This window comes from Ischnura elegans, chromosome 10 (assembly GCF_921293095.1).
Source record: "Ischnura elegans chromosome 10, ioIscEleg1.1, whole genome shotgun sequence".
NCBI lineage: Eukaryota > Metazoa > Arthropoda > Insecta > Odonata > Coenagrionidae > Ischnura > Ischnura elegans.
The window spans coordinates 97,409,132-97,429,310 of record NC_060255.1 but is presented as its reverse complement, the minus strand read 5'-3'; the positions used below and the strand labels follow the sequence as shown (position 1 = coordinate 97,429,310).

The window sequence follows — 20,179 nt, the reverse complement described above, 5'->3', positions numbered from 1 at the left end:
AAAAAAATGAGATTCATTATAAAGAAAATTTTCTATGAGCCTGAGAGAGTCTCTACATAAATTGCTTTACATTCATCATTGGGTGCATTTTCCATTAAAACACTCAATTTATTCACAACATCAATTAAAATGTAGTTGTAGGGGAACATGCACCAAATGTTTGTGTTGTATGTAAAGCAGTTTATTTAGAGTCTCTGTCAGGCTTATGAAAATTTATTTTATTCTTTTTAATTCATGAGAAAAAAATTGTTTTTTAATAAAAAAACATTCTTTTATTGCATTATTATTTTCTTCTTTTTAGATTTAGATATAATGGTGCAGTTGATCAATTTCTTATTTTCGGAACTAGAGTGAACAACTGTACATTGTAGTTCTGTATTAATGCGATAATTTAGTCTTTTGACAATTGAAGCAGAAATTTAAATGTGACATACAGGCTACCTCTTTTTAATGATTGCAGTGTCATTGGATTTTGTTAGCCATTTTTTTTAACTAATCTCCATTTTTAATTTTTAATTCTGAACAAAAATTGAGGTACAGTTCCATGTATAATAAAAGTGTTAGAATATTTTATTGTCAACTTGTTCTGAGTTATCCTGAAAACTTCAGCTTGATTTCATTGGAAAATGAGATAAAATTGACAATGAGTTGCAAGATTTGACCCAGATAAAATGACAAATGAAAAAGTGATTCAATACAAAACATGAAAACCAATTAAGCTCATAGTGTGGTCTATAAAAACTATTTGCTCATGGCACATTTGATCTCTGGAGTGCATGCTGCGAAAGTAATTGAGATTTTAAAGAAAATCATGCATGATTTTGTTTTTCATAACGATTTCTCCTCTTTATAGGATAATCAATGAATTGATCAGAAGCTACTCCCAGATCAACATGGCCCCACCATGTGGAATTTCTGAAGTAAACTTTGATGAGACAGTACTTACTCCAAGTTGGCTGGTGGATAGTAAGTCTTCATACTTAAATTCATTACTTTTAGCATTTCATATATAGTCTGTATACCATAGGGTGGCGCACGGGCCCGCTAGCTACCTGAGTCGGTCTGTGAGCCACCAGTGCCGGGGAAAGGAAAGGACCGACCAAAAAAACTATGGGACCGACTCAGGTACCTGGAGGGCCCATGTGGGTCCACGAGTGTTGGGGTAGGGGGAAGAACTAACCATTAAAACTGTATGGGACCGACTCGACCGACAGTAGCTGGCACATGGGTCCGCCACCTATCTGAGTTGAACCGGGAACGCTGGGTGGAGAAAAGGATTGACCATAAGAACTATGGGACTGACTCAACCGTATAACCGACCGTATATATACCCTATTTACAACTCTGGTTAAACTCGTACAATCATGTACAAGGATTGCCATGAGAAAAAAAAATTCCTCTGGACCGGGAATCGAACCAAAAACCTTTGGCTTTCCGGGCCAATGCACAGACCACTACGCTACCCAGGTTCATTAATTCCCATACCAATTGTACCGAGGCTCATGGCACTACGTGTTAATGGGAAAATTTGTTCAAATTCAGAATATGGACCACGAGGGCCTAACACCTAGTGCTATGAGCCTCGGGAATTTTTTCTCATGGCAATTCTTGTATATTTCACCGCCGTACACGTGGCAGGGTTAGAAATATGTATTACAAAAACTCATACAATCATGTCAAGAATAGTGCTTAGTTACATTTAGGGCTTAAGAATAAACTGCATGACCATTTTCAATTGTTATTTTACCCCTCCTCCCCCAAGGCAACAAACTGCTGTATTATGTATTTCCGATTTACTTGCTACTGCAAATTATTTCCAAGTCATTGAGTGAGTTAACTTATAAAAAGACAAATAAAGCTTGGGGTGCAAGAAACATTCCACATCAGGCACTTTTACAGGTACCAATGAGGGGGGGGGGGGGCGACTACCTTCAAGAGCACAGCTTGGAATAAAGGCTTGGTTTCAGGCGCAAAACACTGGGGTGTCTGTGGGTGTGGAATGGCTACCAGGATAAGCGGGAGGTCCGGGGGCCCTCCCTTAGAAAAGTTTTCAGATAAATGGTTCAAAATGGTGAGTTTTATGGCCTTCTTAGGGATATCTTATTAATATTTACACTGTTATATAAGTAATATCAATCCAATTAAGTGAAATGGATTAAACTTAAAAATTTCTCTTGAGTTCTGGAGGGATTTTTACCCCTTGCTGTGCAACTGACTACCCCCCAATATATCAGCTCAAGAGACTACTATAATCTGTTCACTTATGTTTGTGGGTGAGCTTTCGTGAGAGCCCGGACACTCTCGGAGGGCTTTGCTGCTGGGGAGGGGTAGTGCCGAGAGAGAGAAAGCTAAAGCAAACTTAATATTGCCAAATGTACTTAGCCATCCTTGTGAGTCACTGAAAATGTGCGAATCATGGGATGCCACAAGTATTTTGGGCCTTGCGCCGAAAGCAGTTATTCGTGTTTTTGACCGCTTTCCACCAATTTTAAGAATCTGAAAAAAATTAGGAATATACTTCAAGGTAGGGGTAACAACGTATATGTATTTTTTTGGTTAGTCTATTGTTTCCAAAAAAATTTAATTTAATTTTGAAAATTTTAAACTTATGTAGAAGTTTAGTTTTTGGCCAAAAAAATTATGAAAAAAATCAATATGGTGGAACGTAATAGTATATTCACTTTGTAACGTTTCAATTAATTTCACTTCGTTTTCACGTTACTTTCAAACATTTTATTTCACTTTAAATAATACATACTCGGGAGCGAGGGAACACCCGTCCGCCAAAACTATCACAATCCGACTCCCCTCATTTCATCTCCTTCCCGCGCCGTCAACAATCCCAACAATTACCTCACTCCACCTCTGCTGCTTATTATTGCTTTTATTTCGTCACACCAACAACCAAAACAAACCACTCAAAATTAGGTGTTACATTTGCCCCATTGGAAAAGAAAATGGAATGACATGCAATTTTCTTTTTCAAAGCCTTCAAAAACAAAGTATTATGGGTTACAGGCGCGGCCCCAACGCCTTCAGTTTTGAACTTCCCCCTTTCCATCACACAAACACAGTTCACTCCACTTCACATACCGGCATTTCATTATTCCATCTGTCACACTTCTCTTACTTATCACTCCCCTTCTCCGTTCACTTTACTCATTCATTCATCACTGTCATCATTCATTCCAAGCATATAAATACCAACCATGCACTTAATAAACAATCAACAAACACTCCTGCAATCACCCATATCAAATTATTACACATGTATTTACCCTCACTTTTCTCCTGTCACATCACCCTTCCACCGTCTCTCCAGGGTGTAACCACTCTCGCCACCTATCTAATTGCCCCATTTTAAATTTTACTCTCCTCCTTTTCTCCTTCCTCCTTCTTCTCTCCACCCGACCTTCGTCCCTTCTTACGTTACCTTCACGTATCCTAAATATTCTCGCGATCCTCTCAGAGTCACCTTCTCCCGCCGATCCAAGCTCGGTTATGTGACTGCTTCCTTCCGCCATCATGGAATTGACAAGGTGCTGTCGCTCCGGTTGGCGCGCCTCCGCTACATTGTTTAGTGCAGGCCGCTGATCAGCTGATCTCTCGCCCGGCCGGTGAAAGTATCCATCGCCGAGAAAGTCTATGTCTCGTCGTCCCTCTCTCTGCTGGCTCGACGCCTGCCACTCCTGCTGCTGCGACTTCCTCGAGTCCCATCCGTGCTGCTGGTTGTGCTGGAACGCGCCTCCCGACGTCCTCCACGCACTCTCCTCACGGGGTCCTGATGTATGCCTCCCATCGAACGTCGGGACCTTCAACTGTACCGCGGATGCCATTGTGACGCTGGGTCTCGTGTCTTTCTCACGCACGATGCATTGGACTGCTTCCTCATCTAGCCCAGCTGCCTTTGTGGTGGATTCTTGTCCTATCTCGTCCGCCATCTTCCCGGGCACTTCCTCCGCTTGTTTTTCCTTTCTCCCCTCACATTCTCGCTGAAACGCCGCTAACCCTTCGTTGATGCTCTTCATTGTCTCCTCCAACTTTTTGTCCCTTTCTTCTTGTTTGCTATCCTGCCTCTCCAGTTCTGCCTTTAACTGACTATCTCGCCTCTCCTGGTCTTCTAGCATCTGTCTTAGTAGCACCCGTAGGTCACTGTATCCTTGGTCCTGCGTCTCCATCTCAAACTCATGTGTCTCTATGTCTACCCCTTCTTTTATCAAAAGTGGCTTTAAACGCTCCTGCAGCTCAAATTTCGCCCCTTGGGTCGTCGATCCCCGATCCCTCAACAAACTTTGTAAATCCACCTTTTTCAGTTGGTAAAATTTTTTCACTCCCGCCATCTTGAATTCCCGCTCTCTACGACGCGACTCGTTCCTCAGGCGTTCCGTGGTCTCGATCCTCACGAGAAGTCGTGCCGTTACACGTTGCGGCGCCAAAATGTAACGTTTCAATTAATTTCACTTCGTTTTCACGTTACTTTCAAACATTTTATTTCACTTTAAATAATACATACTCGGGAGCGAGGGAACACCCGTCCGCCAAAACTATCACAATCCGACTCCCCTCATTTCATCTCCTTCCCGCGCCGTCAACAATCCCAACAATTACCTCACTCCACCTCTGCTGCTTATTATTGCTTTTATTTCGTCACACCAACAACCAAAACAAACCACTCAAAATTAGGTGTTACAACTTTAAAATCAAGAAAACGGTTTTACATAAATAAAAACTATATGGATATATGGAGATATGGTTAAAAAACTAAATATCGTGTTTAATTTTTTTGGGGGTAATTTTCCATTTTTGAGACCTGAAACTTTGGGAAAACATATAATTTTGGATGCACTATAATTGTATATTTTTTTCTTTTTCAAAATATCTGGGACACCTTTCACCATCTTAACCTCCTTGACCCTTTACTTAAAATACTGAGTTATAATAACAAAATGGCAAAGTATAATGGCATAAATCAACTTCCACAAATCAGTTACTGAAAGGAGCTTAATTTTAGAACATATATATTAATTTGTGGCTTTGAAAAATTTTAATTTCATGGAGCAAAGGGAGATTGTATTTCCAGAGTGTACATACTTATTTTGAAATTATGATAGTATTTTGTGCTGAAAGTACAACTTACTTGAGTAATTCGAGTTTTGTATCAAAATGCTATTAAAATGAATTTTTCCCCGCTCTAGAGGCTACTTTAGACTACCTCTTTTGGCCTCCATAATTAGCAACGTCACTTTGCAGTGCACCAAGAGTTAACTACCTAACAGGTGTATGTTATATGTTGATAAAAGAAGATGAATATCTTCATGCAATTATTTACTGCATACCTTACATTACAGTTCACTATACCATTAAGGATTCTTTGGGTTCATTCCTGGCAACCATGAAAATATAATTAAAGATGTGTGTGTTCCAATTAAAGGCATACCTTTTTTTCTTGCAGTTAAACAAGATTTCATCATAGGGAAATATGAAAAACTAGTTGATGTTATAGAAAAAATTAAGACTATCTTAGTGGACTGTCTTCGAAGCATGGGACCTTATTTCACAGCATTATGTAGAATTTTACTGCATGAGCAAATTCTACAGTATGAAATACAGAAGTTACCGAGGTGAGAGAAACTTTCCTTTTTATATTTCATGGAATAATTAATTATGATGAGATACCCATAATTTTGTCAAAGTTAGGCTCTGTTACTTCACTTTGATCTATGCACTATTCATGATTATTTATCTTTGTAGCTTGCATGATTCTAACATTAGCATTTTTTCTAATCGCCCCACCACTTTCTTAAGAGATACTCCTTCATACATTATCTGAAATGTTAATGCAGCATGTGATCATAATGATGCATGGTCTGGTTCCATTCTTTGGCTTTCGGTTCCTCCAGTTCTTGATTATGAGAGAGGTAAAAAGGGTGGAAATTAAAGGGTTTTTTCCAGGGTTAACAAACTTTGGACATAGAAACGAAAGCATTTAAATACACGTGGCAGTCTTCTTATCTTCGGGTGTTGTTTCTGAGGGCCATCAGTGAATGGTGTACCCTTTCCACTTCTACCCAGTGCAGCCACCTCGTTGAGGATTTTCCATCCGATTTCTCCTCTCTCTCCCCTCAGTTCTCCCACTCCCGCCTCCTAAATATGCATAAATTAACTGCACTTACCACCATTTGTACCTTGAAAATGATGTAGTAACATCGAAACTCAGGTCGGATTAAATTTATTTTTGTGGAAAATTGCAAATCATCTTTCATTATGAACCAGTTCCACTCCATCTCGCTTGATTCCTTGAATTTTAAAACTCTAAACTTCATCTATGTCTGTTAAGAGTCATTTACGGATAGAGAATAATGAGGGGTAATATGGGTCACCAGGCATGGTATGGACTTAATTCCACACTGTGCAGGCTGTAAGGTTCAACGACCATAATTTGAAATTTATGTGGGAGAAGAGAAATCATTCATGGTGGAAGAGCATAATCATTTTTAACATAGATTTTGATGATTAAATATTTTTTATCCTAATGTCAGTTGCGTTTAGCACAAATTTAAAGGAAAAAGCTGGGAGAGCTGCATAATTTCTTCTGGAACAGAAATAATTACTGATTTCTCCTTTCATTTTCAGGTCCATGAAGAATAAATTCAAAACTAACAATCAGAAGAAGGCAAAAGGAAAGCCAAAATCAACTAGACTGGCCATGAAACGGCGAAGTAAGGCTCTTACCAGATGTGTGCCTTTTATGATTGCATTGCCACTCCATGTTGGTCTCATTGCGTAGCTAGCCTTCATATTCATCCATTTGAAGAACTAAGCAAATAAGGATTACGTGGAAAGTCAGCCACTTCCGTCAATTTGTGATTGGGTTACTCAAACCATTATCCTTGTAATGATATCTATAGAGAAATTCTGTTCGACAGTGACAGTATAATCAACTTAATAGGATGATTTCAAAAAGGTCAAAACAACCGGAGCAAACAATGGAGTCAGTTCTAAATTCTGCTCTCTGCTCTGATAATCCAGAAGCTCAATCAGTAGTGGATACAGAAAAATCTTAAGGGGGAGGGGGGTGTAAAAGATATCTTGACTTACCTTTACTTTTATCCTAATAAAAAATAATCAAGACAAATGAAGAGTTTAAGAAAATTTTAGTTAAATTTATTACACGCATATACAAGACAATGCAATCTTATGAAATATTAAAGTTATAATTGTGATTCTGCAATTTTTGGGGCACGTGCCCCATCTGTATCCGCCACTGAGCTCAATTGAGCGATTACCATCAGTTAAAAAAATATACTTTTACTTAAATTTTTTTAGCAAACCCTATAATATTTTTATTATATTTGACAGTTAACTTATTGTTACAACTAAAGGCACCTGCCATTATGCCAAGTAAAACCACACCCAATATTGATTGTAGCTTTTGAATATTCAGTGGAAGATCGATAATCCAGAATGCTCTGGACCAGATGCATTCCAGATCTAAAAATACATATTTTCCGGGGAGTAGATCAGTTACCAGGTTGTAGGCAACACTGAAATGAGGAAAATATTTTTTCGGAACATGGGTAGGCATCAGCGGCAATGATGCATTGCTGAATAAAGGATTAAGTAATGAGAAAAACCTAATTGAATTTTAAAAATTATTATTAAAAATAGATTCAAAACATTTGAAAAAGTTCTTCGTTTGTGAATTGAGAAGGTGGATAAGTCGTCATAGTAATGTTGATGAGGCCACCTGTAAATGGGAGGAAAATGGCTCCAATATTTTATTATTCAACTGGAACATCAATATTTTGCCCCTCCATACTTTTCAACGAGCACCAGTCAAAAATTCCATGTCATTTTCATGACTAATTACAAAAACTTATCATTGCTAATAGGGTAGTTTCCTTTACAAGGAAAACAAAATGCATTGATTGCAATTCCGTACCCACCATTAGTGTACTCATAATATACAAATTACTTGGTTTTAGAAATCCCAGTTTAGATGAATGGCAATGGTCAATTTTAACCTCATTTGAAAAAGGCCAGATTGGCACCCATGCGATTCCACTCTACATGACGTCTCAGGGACCTAGTTTCTACACGAGTAGATAGGAGATTTACATCATCTGAGATTACCAATGCATGCGTGAGGCACAGAGCTCAGGGGAACATGTCTTAATAATCACCCATTAAAATTACCTAAGTTCAGAAAGTTTCCTTCGTTTGATAGGGTATTAATAATCCTTATTTAAGCCAAGCGCTACCTGCTAGCAGCCTGCGTCGTATCAGTGCTCAAAGCCTCGCCCCAAGGTCACCTCACACGCTGACAGCGGGAACCAGAATGACGTCACACGGCGTTTTCCCGGCATTCATACTTAGCCGTCGCGTTATCGCAGGTTTGAAAATTTTCACTTTTCGTTTGATCGCGAAAAATAGATATTGTCATTTGAAAATCTAAGAGCGTGAAATTGGTACTTCAGGAGTAATATCCTTTGATTTAGGCAACAAAAAAATAATAGGAAACCACCCTATTATCAAATCCTACGATTGTAGGTAATTCAACTTTAAATAGGTTACCATAAATAATAACAGATTGTGAATGTTAACTCATTAATTTAGTATTAGTAGTCGCAGCTAATCTTGTATGTGTGAGACATACGCATTTTGGAAAAAATTATTAGGCATTAACTTCATCAACAATCTTCGACTAGTCCGCAAAACTCACATGGCGAGAGGTCCTTCAGGCTTCGTAGCTGGGATCACCCGCCTAACGACCAACTCCAAGACGTAATGCAGGGTGGCATTTCACTCCTCTTGTGGAACTCTCTCAATCCCAGGCTTGAATTCCACGTCATCAAGAAGAGTTAAAAATGTTTGAGAAAAGGGAATGACATATCCGATGTTAAAACTACTGCAAGGCTGCCTTGCTTAAAGCAAATGGCTATTTCACTCCTGAATTTTCAAAAAGAAAAACGAACTTCTGATCAGAAAAGTGCTTTCACTGAAGAAAACAGCATCTAAAGAATCATGTTTTAAACAAAATGTTGATTCTCACTGCTGCAAAATGAGTCCATGTTGATAAAGTCGTCGATAGAATTCCAGTTCATGATGGTTGGAGCTCAATGAATGAAAAAGTAGGCAATTGTATTCAATGGCGCAGCAAGGGGAAGGTTTTGGGGGATAAAACCCCCCCAGAGCTCAGACAAATACATATTTATATTTAATCCATTTTACGTAGTTGGATTAGGATTACTTATAGAATTAATCTAATTACGAATAGAAGTGTTACAATTAATCAAATATCCCTCAGAAAGTCGTAAAACTCACCATTTTGAACCATTAATCTTAAAATTTTTATGGAGGTGGGGCCCCACAGTGGGCTGAAATCGAAAAAAGCTGGCCAAAAATCGCTGTAGTCTTAAGTATTGCTAAATGAGTAAAACTTTTTCGAATCTGTTATTGCATAAACACAATGAAACTTATTTAGGATGATTTAGTCCAGAACATTGTTTACGAGGGCAGTAAAATTTAAAAATAGGGGAAAGTCATGCGGGAACCGTAGTTACCAGGGGCAAGTCGAAATTTTGATATGGGAATATCAAGGGAAAAACAGAAATTCTTCCATATTCAACTATGTTTAGGCTATCCAGTAACTTCTCATAAGATATGTGATGATTGAAAATTGCTATTGAGTCTTTTAAATCTGAAATTTTGGTCATTGAAGAGAAATACAAAAAATGAAAACCATTCACAAATATTTGTATTGAAAATTTCTCAAAACAAAGGTGTGCCACATGAAATTCTATTCTGAGCCAGAGGATAAAAACTCCTCATATTCTAAAATATTTTCGCTATTCAACAGAATATTTTTCATCTCCTCTGGTATTTTTTTTACTTTACGGGGAATCCACGCAAAACAAGAATGAAAGGATCTGACGTAAGCCGAAGTCTATGGAAAAGGTCATAGTTTGTGGCAATTATAGAAACTTGTCTGGTGTGTTTTTCGCGAATTCCATGGAAGTTGCTACACTTGATTCCTCCAGTAAAGTAGAACATCGCAGTTTTACCACTTTTCTAGGTTTAGACCTTCCACCTGCAGTGTCGAAATGCTGTGACGGTCTTCCACGAGGAGTGCTTTCAGTTTAACCTAAAACAACGATAAATTACGAAATAATTACAATTCACGAACTAAGGCAACAAGGTAAGAAATACACGCGCAGTTGTAAATGCGTGCAGTACATATTATCATTTATCCGTAAACATTAGCATTCACCTGAAGGAGACGAACATGGGAGATATTTTAACACAGCGTCAGGAAGTGTTATTGGCTGTTTTAACCAAATAGGATTCAACTTCAGAAATCTACTATTCACTCTGGTGCACGCATCCCACTTTCGAAAGTATTGATGAAAAACAATTTTTGAATGAGGGCCGCAAGCTAAGTTTTTAATTTCTCATCTCCTCCCAAAAAAGTTTTTAGTGTAAAAACTCCGGTACTAACGATTTCTTCTGCTTGATGGTCCCCCTTCTTTTTACCAATATCAAACTATGTAAATCTCAGCGAGTCACTAATGGTGTATCCATAACTGGGGAGCTAAACTGTAAACGTCCTCTGCACACACTTCAGCAAGAAATACTGAAGTGAGACTAGTACTCGGCTAGAAATGAGCGTGCTAATCGCATAGCCTGCATGTTTTGGGAAAACCTAATTTGTATAATGGAAACACTTGGACGTGTTCATAGTAAAAGAACAAATCTGGGTGCATAGGGGTAGCCGCCGAGGACAAAGGGCTTGGAGAGCGCGCGAACCGTTAGGTTTATTGCCGTCCGCACGCGGATCCAGCGGAAAGACCCAGGGGTATAATCGTCAGAAGAGGGTACAAACCATAAATAACAGCAAAAAACAAGTAGTTTAGTACAATGCACTCACAACTAAGGGAAAATCCAGTCTCTCAAACGGACTACGACGCATGTCATCCTAAGTTCCCGAGAGCATACGCCGTGTATTGCGGGTCACGGGGCACGACAACCGCCCGACATCATTTTGCTTTAACACGAAAAAATCAAAGGGGAGCAAGTTGGAGCAAGATTTTTCTTTTCCGACTCATAATATAGACTTCAATCTAACTCCTGGTGTAAATATCTTAGGAGCGGCAAGCGGCGGTAACTACTTTTATCCTAGCATTAGGTAAAAAATTAACGAAAAAGAGTGATATTTTTAACAAATCATAAAGTTAATAAATAACAATTGACTTAAACAAAAGTTCGCTCTTAATTAACTAAAAGAGTGGGACTATCAATAAATATGCTCAAAAATTCCGAATTATTGACTGTTTTCCATTGCATGGGGAACAAACGTTGAACTTTTACACGCACGCACGATTTCATAGATTTTTATTGATTTTTGGCGAGCTATAAAAATTAAACAAAAAATTTTGACAGAAAATCAACTTCAGTTTTACACGCCCTGGACCTTCTAAAACGATAATATATTATTCCTGGTTCGAAATGAAAAAGTCGATATTTTGATTTTTGGCCAGCTTTTTTCGATTTCAGCCCACTGTGGGCCCCGCAAATCCTGCTTACCCTGGCGGGTATGCAATACCCCACACACCTAAGTATTAGTTGTGCCTAAAACCCCCCCAGCCTTAATTCTTAGCTGCGCCCCTGATTGTATTTTCAGTAGGAAAATAAACAATTGTCATTCATGTCCGTCACTTTTTTCATTAAACTGCAGATGTCCTGTGGTAGATTTTGTGCAATTTTGGGTGCATGACGCTCATAATGTGAATTTCAACCCACCACCATTCCTCTCTTAAGTAGGCCCGTAAAGTTCAAGGAATAGATATGGCACGTTGCTGCTGTGAATTCTCTTGTGTGAAATTACCGCATCTAGCAAGAACAAGTCACGTTATGAAATATATTGCAGAAGAAAACGGCAAGTTAGTCGACTAGCTCTCATGGGATAATCGTGGAGACAACCAGGCTCCGAGACTGCAATTAAGCCACCTCGATAGCCGTATTTTTGGCTATGCAACTTCAAAAAATAGAAATTTTGAAAAACTCTGGAAAATCCTCTGTTCTTTAGATCATTTTGTTATTTATATTTAAGGATTATTGATCTTCTACTGTATTTTCAATGAAGATGATTTCCAATCAAGTGATAGCTGAAAGAAGTTTAAAAATCCTCAAGTTTCAAATTATTGTTACTACGTTTGAATAGCAGGAAGTGAGAAATACCCTTTTAAAATCATACAACATCTTCCCTAAATAATGTAATTACTAATCATCATTTGTAATTATACATATATTTCTTTTTCTGTTTGCAGTGGATCAACGATATTTTTCTATCCAATCAACCCTCATAAATGCTGTTTTTGAGGAGCAAGACAAACAACAAAGGAAAACAAAATACTCTACCACAGCAGACATTAAAAAGAAAGTTGCCACCAGTGAACCAAAAACAAATGAAATGATTGCCATAAGTACCTTAATCAGTAAAATATCCGGTAACAAGCAAAAGGTTTCAGAGGATAATGTCGATATAAATAAAGAAACTCCATCAATGGTCAAAAGTTTAAGAACATCACGAAGAAAACCTAATATGTCAATAAAAATTAGTTCACAGACGGTGGCAACTAAGACAAAAGATGCAGGAACAGAAAAATCTCAAAACTGCTCCTCTGAAGATATTACTAAACTAAGACGAGCACCACATTTAAGACAATTACCGACCTTAGCAAGAGATGTGAGTCAAAACAAGGAATTATCTTCAGCTAAAGGGCCCGAAAAAATTAAACTTGGCAAGAGAAAAAAACTACCAATGACAGAAAACAATGAGGAAACCGATGATGAATTGAGGGCAACCAAAGACAGTTCAATAAGAGATGAGTCTAGTTCCACGGTTGAGGGAGAGCCTAAAATCAAACAGAAACGAGTCACTGGCTCTCGCATTGGTCAACGCCTTCAGAACCTAATCGGCAAAAAGAAGCCTCCCACAAAGCTGCCCACTGCATCGAACACTCAAAGCAATCAGGAGACGAGTGAATCCAGCAGTAGAAACACATGTCTACCCACCACCACTAGAACTTTAAGAACAAGCACACCTAGAAAACAAAGGGGCCCAATTACTCTTGAAGAGATAGTAACCAGTTTAACTGGGGCGGAGTCAGTGAATGATGCCTTCATGGTAAGTCCACTTGAAGAGGTAGAGGTGGAAGACGCTGTGCTGGAAATGCAACAAACAATGCCAATGGATACTCCTCAGGTTGTGGATGGTGAAGCAATGGAAGTAGAAATAACAAAAGAATTACCACGGAAAAAACGATCATCCAAATTTCAGCAGAAAGGAAACCAGCTCATGGGTATACAAGAAGAGGAAACTTCAGTGCAAGACAATGACGATAACCAAGTATCCACAACAAGGAATGGCAAGAATCCACAAGAGGAGTCTGTTGAATGCAGACTTAGAGAGGCAGTCCTGAAAAGCATAGGCAACAACCTTCAGACAAGCGAAGAAAGCCAAGAAAATATTACCACAAAAAAGTCGAGCCAATCTTCAAAGCAAAGAGATGATGGTCCAAACATGAACAATTCCATTGAAGAAATACAATTGCTACACCATAATAGATTAATTGATGAAAAAGAAGATGATGAAGAACTAAAAGTTGTGAAAGTTGTCACAAAACATACATACAAGACTATCTCCAGGAAGCTTCTAAGGTTATTGGATCAAGTACATCCTGAAGATCCAGAAGTAACTGTAGAAAAAGTGATTGTTGATGAAGTTATCCCTGATAATAGGCAGTTACTGCCCAAATTACCTTTGCAGAAAAGTCCTGAAGAAGCGGACCAATCAAATTGTAAAAGAAGAAAGTCTTCATGCGGAAAGAGTATGACACTATCATATTTAAAGAATTCAGCAAAAAATGCAAAAAAAAATTCCAACACTGCAAAGAAACCACAGGTTGCAGTTCAAGCAGAGGAAAGCCCAGCAAGTAATAGTAACTGCAGCATTTTAACTGAGGAAGGTAATATGATGATTCCATGTGAAGAGTCACATCCCAGTGAAAGCATAAATATGGCAATTGATGACAGTGTAATAAGAGAAGCAGAAGAATGGCTGACCAATGAATTGGCACCTGCAGACACCACTTTGGAAGACCTGACACACATACCAGAGGTGAGTATGTATGTTATACTATATTCATGGGTGCATATATACGAAAAACCAAGTGAACAATTGGTTTTTTTTGACCACACTCATTTGGACCAAACGTTCAGGACCTTTTCCAAGTTAATACACTATGGATTTGTTTATGTGAGACCAGGAACAATTAATGGCACTAAGTAAAAGCTTGATATAAGATAATCATTAGTACGTAAATACAAAAATATGCTGCTTTTACCCTTTCATATCAATGTTAGCAATGAGACTAAAAAAATTGTTAACATTGAACAAATTGCACTTTGTGATACATATGCACAGAAAATTTATCTGCTGAAAATGCAGATTTGAATCACCAGCATGCAAAGATGAGTAAAAAATAGATTCACTTTCATATAAGTAACTGTAAAAGCCAAAAAAGTTGAAATTTTGATTAGAAATATGTGCAAAGAAAATATCGCAAGTAAGTTTAAAGACTTCTACTACTTCCAGCCTTATATGATATTATTTCTTGAATCCACAGATTCCAGAAATAAGTTGCTTCCTTCACGCATGCCAAAAAGCTCTGCGTCTTCCCTTTTTCACTCACTTTGAGTTTGAGCTCTCTCTAATCATTCCACATGCATCGTGTCTAATGGCAACAGTGGTAACTGCCCTTCTAAGGTTAGTGAAATTAACCCATTTATGCCTAGTTTTTCATTTTTGGGTGTCTTTACAACATTACTGTTTTATGTACCCTAAATTCTCAAGTAAAAGGTGTGCGTTCTATAGGGTTGCATATTTTTCAAATTTTTAAAAAAGCCATTTGATGTTGTACATAAGGTGGGTGTATGACTGGCCATTATGCATAAGAATTACTATGCGAGTACTACATAAAAAATATCTATACGCATTCACGGATTAGATCAGTAAAACTATGATACTTCTTGTGAATGTCATTGATTCCTTGAGTATGAATTTCAGGAGCCAAGATTCTGAGGTTGTCCAGCGTGTAATATATTAGTGTGTGCTATTCTTGAAATCTTTAGAAAATGTGGATAACAGCCAAAGATTGACCTGCGCATTATCCTTGGGAGTTAAGGGTACTATTACATTCAGATAAATTCAAGTGGAATATGTACTTACTCACGTATCTCTATGGTAGAGATATAGGTTTTTAATGAAGAAAATTAGTAGAGTTAGTCACTTTGCCAATGCATAGTATCTATTGAGTTTTTTAATACTAGTTTTTTTTAATGTGAGAAGATACTTATCTTCATCAATATTTTTATGTAATGATGAGCAGAGGCTGATTCAGCATCAAATTTGGGTCATAACCTGGGCGCTAGGAGTATGGAATCTCCAAAATACTGGCGAATATAGGAGAGAAGGGAGTTCTCCCATGTAAACTTTTTTAAATGTGAATTTTTTAATGCATTTTGGAGTCTAAAATTCCATTTTTATTCTTAAAAACAGATTAAATTGAACAATGGTATACATTTGATGATACAAAACCAATTAAACTTATAAAAAAAAAGAAATTTGATAAAATTTGGGGGGGGGGGAAGCGGACTTGTCACCCCTGTGACCTCTCCCCCCTTAATTCTCCCCTGATTATGAGTAATATATGTCTTACCTTTAAGTAATAATCTTTTAATAGGTTCTATAATTATCTAAGGTATTAAAATAATCAAAATCATTAAGCATTTAGGGTGCATAGCTCTGCTTAAATAGCATGGCTACAGATGGCCAACATCTGATGAATGTAACAACAAGACAAAATTTAAAACTTTGGCATAAATGGGTTAAATCTGTAAATATTTCCCCATACACATGAGGGCTATAAACATTATTTTTTTATTGAAGGGGAAAAAAATAAACTATATAGGGTTTTAACTCTTTTACTGCCACAGGGTCGATATATCGGCCCTCCCTCGCTGATTGAGCAGAAGCTGCCAGGGGCCGATTTATCGGCCCAAATTATTTCACTTTTTTTCATGGTTGTGGCCTTTTCAACGGCTGTAATTTATGTAAACCCCCATAATCTATCTATGGTTATAAGATGTAAATATATCTTAAGAATTGGGAAAAAATCTAGACGTACTAAATAAAATTAAGTAGTTGAAAATTTTTTAAATCTGAAATGTTGCTAATTCCGGAAAATATCCTTGGCAGTCTTCGTACATCCCACCTGAAATGGCTGGCAGTAAAAGAGTTCATTTTATTCCAAACAGGCCTTGTTGTTGCACAGCAATTTTTAAGTTACATTTATTCCCTTTTCAAAAATGTATATTTCAACGCTTTAACTACATTACCAATAGGGTAGTTTCCTTCATCAAAGAAAACGAAAGGCATTGATTGCGATTCGTTACCCACCATTAGTGTATTCATAATATAAAAATTATGTGGTTTTAGAAATACCGGTTTAGACGAATGGCAATGGTCAATTTTATCCTCATTAGAAAAAGGCCAGATTGGCGCACATGCGATGCCACTCCACATGACGTCACAGGGACCTAGTTTCTGTACGAGTAGATTGGAGTTTTACATCGTCTGAGATTACCAATGCATGCATGAGGAACAGAGCTCAGGGAAACATGCCTTAATAATCACCTATTAAAACTGCCTAAGGTCGGAAAGTTTCCTTCCATTGATAGGGTCTTAATAATCCATATTTAAGTCAAGCGCTATCTGCTAGCAGGGTACTCTGCTACCTGCTAGCAGCCTGTATCGTATCAGCGCTCACAGCCTCGCCCCAAGGTCACCTCACACGCCAACAGCAGGAAGCAGAATGAAGTCACACGGAGTTTTCCCAGCATTCATGCTTAGCCGTCACGTTTTCGCACGCTTGAAAATTTTCGCTTTTCATTTAATCTCTAAAAATAGATATCGTTATTAAAAAATCTGAAAGCATGAAATACGTACTCCAGGAGTAATAATCTTTCGATTTAGGCGATTAAAAAATAATAGGAAACCACCCTATTGAAGAATAGCAGTTTACCTTAAGAAATGGACATGTTAACCCATTCCTGTCAGCCCCTGCAACTGGAAAACGTTTTCCGTGCTAGGAGTAGCATGAGAATATTTCAAACCTCTCTGCACGGAGCTTAGTTTTGGGGTGGAGGTATTGTGGTATTTCCGTCCCTCAGATAACTCAACTGGGTGCCTGTCCCTCATGCTGGCCACTGGGCTAGGCCCTCTAACCCTATCTTAGCACGAATCCACGGTCAACTTACTTGCGTTACCAGTATATTTTTCATTCAAACATTGTACTTGGTTTTCAATAATTTTCTCTTCTTAAAGAATTAGTTGCTTTTTTTTAAGCACTGTGGAATTTTAAACAGGTTTCTAGCATTAATAACAACAAAGTTAGTAAAAACAAGGTACATATTAAGGTTATAAGTCCAGAAGTTCGTTATTTTTAATGCTAAAATTTCGTTTAAAAATTGCTCATTTACAGAACAATACGAAGAATGCATTTCACAGTATAAAAAAAATTTTAGTACGCAACAAAATATATCATCGAAAAAAACTATTGACAATATAACCACTTTGCAGCGGATTCCTGTGGTGAGGATGGTCATAAATGAGTGGGAGGGTCAGGCTTAGTTGGTGGCCATAAGGACTCGCTAAGCTGGGTCTCAGGCCGAGCCTGAATGCATCTGACAATAGGGTGGCTTCCTATTATTTTTTTATTGCCTAAATCGAAAGATTATTACTCCTGGAGTACGTATTTCGCGCTTCTTGATTTTTAAATGACGATATCATTTTTCGTGATTAAATGAAAAGTGAAAATTTTCAAGAGCGTGAAAACGCGATGGCTAAGTATGAATGCTGGGGAAACTCCATGTGACGTCGTTCTGGTTCCCGCTGCTGCAAGTGAGGTGACCTTGGGGAGAGGCTTTTGAGTGCTGATTCGACGCAGGATGCTAGCAGGTAGCAGAGTACCTTGCTAGCTGGTAGCGCTTGGCTTAAATAAGGATTATTAATACCTTATCAAACAAAGGAAACTTTCCTACCATAGGCAGTTTTAATAGGTGATTATTAAGACATGTTTCCATGAGCTCTGTGCCTCATGCATGCATTGGTAATCTCAGACAATGTAAAACTCCTATCTACTCATATAGAAACTACGTCCCTGTGGCGTCACGTGGAGTGGCATCGCATGGGCACCAATCTTTTTCAAATGAGGATAAAATTGACCATTGCCATTCGTCTAAACCGGTATTTCTAAAACCAAATAATTTTTATACTACTCTAATGGTTGGTAAGGAATCGCAATCAATGCCTTTCGTTTTCTTTGATGAAGGAAACTATCCTATTGCTACATCAGTGGTCACTTCCCTTCCCTTGCATTGCCCTGAGCCAACATCTGGTCTTTGAAAAATTTGCGATAGCTATACCTGACGTCAGTGTTCTGCATATGAAAATGCCTGTCAGCTCCAACCGACGTCCAGTGCAAAAGGGAAAAATATTCCACCAATACCTCTACGAAGAGCAGATTGGGCAAATGGAACCTTTTCAAAATCCTTTTGGATTCCAATTTTACAAAATTTACCGACTTTGGTGCATTGTAAATTTTCTTCCTTAATTTGCTGTAAAACTTTACAAACTGCTATTTTTATATCTTACAAGGGTCACTAAATTTTGAAGTTACTGGAGTAATTTTTGCATTGAATTTACGTGGAATGACCCATTTATGTTATCACTACTGCTAGTTGGAACAGTATGGCCTATGTGTAACTTGTAATGCAGACAAGGGAGCATTCTTAATTACATGGGGCATTTACGTTGGGGAGGGGGTCAAGCCGGTTATCACCCAATCTCACGTGGGGGATAGGGAGGGTCGTGACAAGTATGGTGTAATTTATTACCGCACCACTGTGATTCTTGACTATGATCTTAGTAGTCTTAAATACTAGTTTTAACTATTCTCCGGTCATTTTATCCCTGCGGGTGAGCTGGTGTGGCTAAAGCAAGTGGAGGTGAGGGGAGGGAAAGTTTCTCCATATGTGACTTTCCCTTGGCCAATCAGCACACAGTAGGCGTGGCCTCAGTCAGTTGCTCTCAGACTTCCGTCGAGTGAACATTGTGAATCTGCTCCATGAGCAGTGTTGCCAAATTCACGTGTTCTCCTTGCATATGACTAAGTAGGTATGCCTTTCACCAGCGGTGCCTCATTCAGTGTCATGGTCTTTTATGAGAGGATTATCCTCAATAACTTCCTAATGAGTAAGTATATTGTCTTGCCGCGGGGACCGAGGTACCTATGGCCACATACGACTCACACGTTTACAGTGACAAAGTTGGGTGGCAATGTACATTTGGCAACATTAAGTTCGATCCTCCTCTCTCTCTATCTCTCGGTATTAATCCTACCCCATCACTCATCAGTGAAGCCCTTCGAGAGTGTTCAGGCTCTCACGAAAGCTCACCAGCAGACATAAAGTGAATAGGATATAATCTTAGATAAAAATAATTTAAAAAATTCATCCAACTCAATGAATCATAGATTAACATATTCGCACTGAAAATATGCATTTTGAACAATCTCACGTGGGATAAGAGGGAGGGGTCGAGCCAAATCTCGTGATTGGGGATGTGCGAGTCGTGCTTTTTGACCTCAAGTCGAGTATCGAGTCAAGTCGAGTTTGGTAATTCTTGAACTAGGCAATACAGCAATGCATGCTCCAACGTGTTCTCATTTTTTTCAATCCCCTTGCGAATATTCTATTTTGAATGCTCAGCTTCATGTAAAAAGGAAAAGATAACAAGGAACGTTGATGGTAACTGAATTAAAATTTGGAGATAATGAAAATAAATGTGATCGGAAAGTAATATATGCATTTTTAATCTTTTTTTTTATTTTTTGGACTTGAATGCACTGCAGAACATTTCTGCTTTGGGCCCTAAATTCAAATCCTTGCCACTGTTCCAAGCTGGTTCCAAAGTACTTACTTCATACAATCCGTTCTTGATACCGGTTCCACAGGCAAGAACCGGCAGTACCGAGAACCGAGTACCGGAAACGACCCA

General features: G+C 38.3%; 1 protein-coding gene across 1 annotated transcript in view; it reads left to right on the top strand.

The window, feature by feature from the left end:
- Positions 1 to 20,179, top strand: part of LOC124166923 — a 40,855-nt gene that overhangs the window by 5,839 nt on the left and 14,837 nt on the right. The window contains exons 3-7 of the mRNA XM_046544637.1: positions 854 to 966; positions 5,453 to 5,621; positions 6,634 to 6,719; positions 12,327 to 14,179; positions 14,688 to 14,827. Of these exons, the coding sequence (XP_046400593.1) occupies positions 854 to 966; positions 5,453 to 5,621; positions 6,634 to 6,719; positions 12,327 to 14,179; positions 14,688 to 14,827 (2,361 nt within the window). The remainder of the gene's footprint in view (positions 1 to 853; positions 967 to 5,452; positions 5,622 to 6,633; positions 6,720 to 12,326; positions 14,180 to 14,687; positions 14,828 to 20,179) is intronic.